Raw genomic sequence first — 7,450 nt, forward strand, 5'->3', positions numbered from 1 at the left:
CTCTCACCTGCCTCCCCTACAATCTATCCTAAACACTGCTGCCAGAAGCACTCTACTCTTTCCTAATTCTATCTCAGCGTCTCCTCTGCTGAAATCACTCTCCTGGCTTCCTATCAAATGCCGTATCACACACTCAATTCCCCTCCTCACTTTTAAAGCTTTACATTCCTCTGCCCCAACTATAGATGACCAACCACCCAGCCTAATTGAATTGCAGATTAAGTAGTATAATAAGTACATATACACCGGTGCATAGGGGCACAGAGAACCTATAATGCATAAAGTGTAAAGTCGGAAACTGGGTCTCGAGTGACGCCACGACGGTGGTGTCAATGTGGGAGGCGGCGCACACCAGGAAGCAGCGTGCAGTGTGCAGCAACTGATACAGCTGTATAGCGATGGCTTGTGGCTTTAGTTAAGGCTTATTTCAACCTTTTATTTCTCATTATTATTGAGCTGGTTTCATGCATGATAAAGTGCCTTGTGCATGAAATGCGTAGGTGCGTTCGTGTAGTCCTATTTTTGCTGCACCACCATGCAATAAACCTGACCTGTTGCAAGATTGGAGTGTTCACCTGTATCATTTGTTCCGGTCCCATGCTGATTTGGAATTCGTGGCTGTGCTTTACATCAACATCTCCCTATTTGCTGAAGACATGTTGGAGACATGTGAATATGTTCAAAAGTGATATTTTTATTTTCTGTAAAGAATTACATTAACACAATAGTGCAATGAATCTGAACAGAATAACCTAATCAGTAGTTTCCAAGGCATGTTAATTACCAGTGCTCGGTTGGTAAATTTTCTGCGTTTGCTTCCTAAGTTATTGAAGCCCAATGAAGTGCAGCTCCCCGAGTGGAGGTTTAGATGTACAATGTTGTTTGTAGCAGTGTAAGAGCCTATATAAGTGCAGGGGTTCAATCATGAAGAGCTTTTGCAATAAAATGTGGTTCTGCAATGACCTGTTAAAATAAAAAGTCGCCTTATGAGTGAGGATCCTTTGTGTCTGTAGCCAGGGCCGGCGTGATGGCAGTGCAGTCGGTGCCACTGTACTAGGCCCCACGCTCTTCACCACAACAACTAAACTGACTGGCGGGGTGAGAGTGCGCGGCCTCTGTAACTCTCTTACCGTCTCCTCCTGGCATCTCCCCCTGCATGGTCCCATCATTATGGCTCTGCGATGTCAAATGGCGTCGCATTGCCATGACAACAGGACGCCCTGTGGCTTCGTCTTGCCATGACAACCTGACGCCGAATGTCGCTGCGACCTTATGTGGCGTCCCATGGTCATGGCAACGAGACACCATTTGACTTTGCGGAGCCATAATGATAGGACCTTACAGGGGGGGATGCCGGGTAGAGATAAGATGCTGGGAGAAGATGCCGCCAGCCGCCAGATGCCGGCGGAGAAGGTAAGAGCCGAGCCCCGCAAACATCCCTGCCGGCCCTGCCTGCAGCACATTCCTCTGTGTGCAGAGAGTGACATGTGGGATGTCTTTACATATGGTCTGTATGTAGTCCCTGGTTTTGTACAGAATCTATATTAACAAAAAGTTTTCCTGAAGTGAGTGAATAAATAAGAGGCACAATGTACATTGACATATTTTCTTGTGTTCTCAGGAAAATGAACATGTTTCACTTCAAGCTCTTCGGCTGCACGCTGTTCTTGAGTCTTTATTTTCAACATGTTAGACCACAGGTAAGTGCATGAAATCTAATGTCAGTGAAAGACTTTCAAACAGAAATATATGTATGGGAGGAGTAACATGTATCTGTGGTGTAACTCAGTACAGTATGTAAAGCATATTGCTGCATTGTTCTTACAATGTTATCAAGCTTTAGTCTTTTGAAAATGAATATAGCATCTCAAAATGTATTTCTAGTAAAATAATCAATGCAAACGAAGATCATCTGTTTATTTTGTACACATACCACTTTCCCATATTCAATCTGTCATCTATCCAGCCTCCTACCCTTTTTTATTCCTTTTTTGCCTCCCATACACACTTTCATCTAACTAGTAGGATTTTGGGATGTCTATTTACCTGGCAGCCTGCTCTATACCCCCCCCCCCCTTATTTAGTCAGCAATTATTTTCTCTTAGATTACTAGGATTTAGACAGTGAGGGTTGGGCAGTCATGTTAGGGTTAGGCTGGAACAGTATATAAGGGTTAGGCTGCCAGGTTAGGGTTACCGTCAGGTTGAACAAGTCTTTAATTTAACCTACTGACAGTTAAGTCAGCTCAAGTCCCTTTTTATTCAGCAACCATTAATTAAGGCTGATCACGTGCCTTATTAACCTGGCTCGACAGGTAACTAGCATCTACTTTTTTAGTTTTTTTTAATATCACAACAATCCCTGTGGGAATAGCCCATGTATCAGTCTTTGTTTGTTTAAACCCCTTAAATAATGACTGGATATTCTCTTGCTGTATGTAGGGAGAAAGTTGCCCCTCACATCTTACCTTCAGCACAGTTAGTCCAGTAGAGTCCATTACTGTGCTTATTGCTTCACATTTGCAGTAAGGCTGATCTATATATTGGTGTGTACGTCCTCTTAGCCCCTTGAGTGCTGGGCATCTGGTTAACATTGCACTTCATTAGCTGGATGTGCCAGAGGGACACGTTTGTAGTATTAGATATGAAGATCATCCAGAAATGTTTGTATGCAAATGAAATAATACACTATTTTCATTCTGACAGGTTACTGTTGTCTCAAAATCTCAAGGTAAAATGCATTTTTAATCGCTTTTTTTATTTATTTTTATAAATCTTATACCTTTTCTCAGCAATCTCGGTAACTCCTGTCTGCAAATCTTTGCATAGTCGCCCACCCGGAACATACTGCAGGGTATTATAATGTTAAAGACTAATATTTTATTCTGATATTGCTCAAGTGTTTATTAGGATGTTCCATGACAGACACAATGAGTCCCGACCTCGAAGATCTTTGAATCTCAATATGATGAGGATGTTACATAACACCACAAGGAAGTGATTTGTTCTCTCACTGAAAAGACTCCACTACAGCACACATTTACCCCATATTATAAATATGCTTCATATGGAATCCAAAACCTGACTTTATCACTGACCCACCCCTAAGCTTGGACTTTTTTTTACCTGTGCATAGCAAGATCACAGGAAGTAGTTTTGTTCTGCAGGATACGACTGTTCACACATCTGGACAAGAAACAAGGGATCTGCCAGTGGGATTTACACAATAAAACCAGTGGGAACCAGCACATCTTTTCAGGTAGGGTTATCTCTCTGAAGTTAAATAGTTATTTCAGCAGCCTACAGCACAAAGACTTAACTAGTACATGCAGAAGAGATGTTAAGTGAAGACTGTCACTGTAAAGTGTTGTGTTAAAGTGAGGAGATGTCTATATGATTCACCTGCAGGTATTCTGTGAGATGGAATCTACAGGCGGCTGGACACTGATACAGAATCACGATGGACAAGATGGAATTTCCTTCGATAGAACGTGGGCCGAGTACAAACTGGGATTTGGAAATATTGAACGTAAGAACTCTTTAGGATTCCTTAATTTGGTTTACACTCACATTACCAATGACAGTTGCTTATGTGAGATGTAAATAATTGTTGCTGTGGGGCCTTCACTTGTTAAAATATGATTAAACATCACAGCTTAAAGTGATAAAGATTCTACATAATTACAGCTATTCTAATTTAAGGGTTATACTTCAGAAACATCAATGTAGCCAATTCTGGACTTGATTAATTACAGCACATTTGTATGAAACTAATTCATAGTGGGAAATTAATTATTGCTCAGTTGTAATTAAATTGATTTAATAGTTTTTGAACAATATTAAAGAAAGCTTTAAATCACAGATGAAGGTTGTAAGCTGTTACACTAAACTTATTTTCCTTCCACCTCTCATTTGTTTCCTTGTTCAGTGATTTTTTTTAATTGTGAGGGAATGTATGGGCCAATAACTCCAGATTATTTGAGGATCATACAATACATTGCAAAATATTCTGCTGTAGAATGTTTAGCAGCAGAGAGTAATATCCCTAAGAATTCATCCACTTGATTCTTTGGAGCAGAGGTCCCCAACTCCAGTCCTCAAGGACCACTAACAGTGCAGTTTTTACAGATACCCCTGCTAGAGCACAGGTGGTTCAGTCAAAATGATTGGGCCACCTGTGCTAATGAGAGGCTATCCTTAAATCCTGCACTGTTAGCGGTCCTTGAGGACTGGAGTTGGGGACCTCTGCTTTGGTGAATACATTTGGCAGAATGACTTTATATTTTCTGTTGAAGGTGAACACTGGCTGGGGCTCGATAACATTAATGCGCTGACCAACCAGGGCTGCATGATCTCTGAACTGCGCATCAGCCTTGGGGACTTTGGTGGAGCTGAAGCCGTCGCACAGTACAGCTCCTTCAGAGTTGATGATGAAACTAACTTCTACAAGCTCCAAGTGGGAAACTATTCTGGCAACGCAGGTATGTGCTGAGCAGCAGAATTAATACTTGACATTATCTTGTATGTAAATCATTTGAATCTCCTTAGTCACAGAGGTGATTCTGATTGCAGGAGATGCGTTTAGAGGAAAAGACAGTGACACCAACGAGGATGGCAGCTTTTTCAGCACAAAGGACAAGGACAATGACAACTGTTCTCCATGTCAGATGGGAGACATCATGTACTACAGCTGCAGCAAGGATGAATTTAGCTCTGGATGGTGGTTTAACCGCTGTGGGATGGCTAATCTGAATGGTCAATGGCACCCACAGGGACAAAATGTAGGATGGTCTTCTGCAGTGTCTTGGCCAACATGGCGAGACCAGCAGTCACTGAAGTTTAGCAAGATGTATTTGAGACTCCATTAGTAAAGATTGCTTTATTTCAAATGAAATCAAAAAAATGTGATGTAATGCTGATTTTATTCAATTATATAAAGATTCCTTGGGTTTCTGTGACCTTCTTTAAAACAGTTTTACAGCTTCTTTGTACCTGTATTCTTTTGTTTATCTGAGCTTTGCAGGTGTTCTGTAAGGCTGCGCTTATCGTGCCGGCGATGGTGACAGCAACGTCGCGTCAAAAACAAATGCATTGCCGCCATCGCGTGCTCTAATAGTAAGCGGGACGTGACGTGACGGAAGGACGGCTTGGTCGTGATCACTGGAAGCCATCTCAATTTGATTTTTCCAGAGACCGCAGCCTGACGTCACAGTCGCCGTCGCCGGCACTGTAATCGAGGCCTAAGAATTAAGTTCACATTTAAAGGGGCTGTTCCCTCTACATGTCTTTATTTTTTTAAATGTTTCGTTATCATACTGTAAAGTAGGTTGTGTGTTTTCAACTTTCAACTCTGAGTATTCTCTCACTACAAAATTAGCCCCAAACTTTTATTATTATGGCTGCTAAGCCCCTCTCATTCTCATCAGTAGATGACAAAGTACCCTAAAGTGTCATATTGGAACAGGAAGAGCCCACCGGGGCAAACTAATTGTAGGGGATCACCACGGGGGCATAATGTGAAAAAATATGTACATGGTGTTCAGAAAAAACAGGACCCCTTTTATTTTTCATCGTATCTTGCAGAGAAATCACTACATTTTCATGAAATGAGCTATTATATATCTGTCACTGTAGATTATTACATTTAAGAATTATTTGATCATCTAATTCTTTGCAATTGGTGACATCATGATGACCTCATTAAGTGCACAGTTACAGAATGGTGTTTGGCAAAGAAGATAAGCACGTTATAAAGTGTTTGAGACACAGCAAGGATTATGGTCCAAGACACCTATATAAAATGTTTTCTGATAAAGGATAGTCGCTAGGAGGACTGAAAAAACGAATTGGTAAAGTAACGTATCGTTCAGGAGTGGGAGAAGCTCAATCAACGCTTATGAAATCACACAGTGGCGTTCTCGTCTTCGGGCGTGTGCTCCAGCAGAAGGACATTTTGAACACCCACTCAAACTTTATCGTAATCTTAGTGTTTCAGATAAACCTACCGCAGTGTACTGTATCTAGTATTTGTTGACATATACTACAGAAGAAAAGTCCACAGCACTCGTATTCCAAGTTAAAAATGACTGACAAATGAAAAACTTACATTTATTCCATAATGTTTTCATCAAATTAGATTTATTTACATTAGAAAAGAGGCATCTAAGAGGGGATATCTAACTCTATACAAATATATTTGGGGTCAATACAAGGAGCTTTAAAAAGAACTATTCATCCCACGGGCAGTACAAATGACTCGGGTCATACCTTAAGGTTGGAGGAAAGGAGATTTCACAAGCAACACAGGAAAGGGTTCTTTACAGTAAGGGCAGTTAAAATGTGGAATTCATTACCCATGGAGACTGTGATGGCAGATAAAATAGATATGTTCAAAAAAAGGTTAGACATCTTTTTAAAAAGGAAAGGTATACAGGGATATACCAAATAAGAATAAATAGGAAATATGTTGATCCAGGGGGAAATCTGATGGCCATTATTTGGAGTCAGTAAGGAATTTCTTTTTCTCCTTGTGAGACATGACTGGATGATGTTTAATTGAGCGTTTGTTTGCCTTCCTATGGATCAATAAACTGTACATAAAAATGTAGGATACATATTGTCTAAATGTAGCATACTGTAGGGTGAACTTGATGGACATATGTCTTTTTTCAATCTCATCTACTATGTAACTATGTAAAATACAGCACCACATTTATTAATGAAAATAAAATTCCATTATTTTCTAATGTACCATGCTGTTTTGCAGCTGAGAAATATGTTGTATTAGGCTCCCTAATTTATTCAGAGCTCTGGCTGCATGCAGAAAGAATATATTTAAAAAAAGCAACAACAAAAAAGTTAAGTCATCAAGTTATTATAAGATATACTAAATATTAACCTCAAAATACTACACAGGTGGCACCATACTCCAGCTGGCTTGCATTTCTTTTCCCCTGCGATGTCTCCACTATGCTGACGGAATTGTGGGCATCAGGGTACATTTTTACACATATTCTGGTCAAGCCCCATGATCAAACGGGTTCTGGAAAAAGATCAAAACGTTTATACTTCAGGCTGCAGAACAGTGGCGACACATTGGGATGTTGGATCAGTGTTGATCAGCAGACCCACATACAATTTTTTCTTTTAGAAATGTCTTGATTAAGCACATCCTGTCAGCAGACCATAATGCTATCGCTAGCCTATGGAAGCAAGCAACAGTTCAGTCAATAAGCATAGTTAAAAACAAGATATGGCACATCATGATCATGGAAAAACTCACAAGCCTACTTGATGACAAACACGCTACATTTTTGAGAATATGCGAGCAGTGGTTGCCCCAAACGAGTCAGATTGACCTTTATTTTTTATTGGATATTAAGTCTGGCAACCTGCTCAGATTCTGTTTCCCATTAGATGGTGGTGCTGCTGATCTTAACTGAAACAAAGAG

At 40.4% G+C, this 7,450-nt stretch overlaps 1 protein-coding gene across 1 annotated transcript; it reads left to right on the top strand.

The window, feature by feature from the left end:
* Nucleotides 1-1,395: 1,395 nt before the first annotated feature.
* LOC142494379 (angiopoietin-related protein 5-like) lies at nt 1,396-4,948 on the top strand. Its single transcript, XM_075598927.1, has 6 exons — nt 1,396-1,700; nt 2,706-2,730; nt 3,167-3,258; nt 3,408-3,528; nt 4,295-4,480; nt 4,572-4,948. Exons 1-6 carry the CDS (start codon nt 1,590-1,592, stop codon nt 4,865-4,867), a joined length of 831 nt encoding a protein of 276 aa, XP_075455042.1. The 5' UTR covers nt 1,396-1,589; the 3' UTR covers nt 4,868-4,948.
* The last annotated feature ends 2,502 nt before the right edge of the window (nt 4,949-7,450 follow it).

Source organism: Ascaphus truei, chromosome 5 (genome assembly GCF_040206685.1).
Source record: "Ascaphus truei isolate aAscTru1 chromosome 5, aAscTru1.hap1, whole genome shotgun sequence".
Classification (NCBI taxonomy): domain Eukaryota; kingdom Metazoa; phylum Chordata; class Amphibia; order Anura; family Ascaphidae; genus Ascaphus; species Ascaphus truei.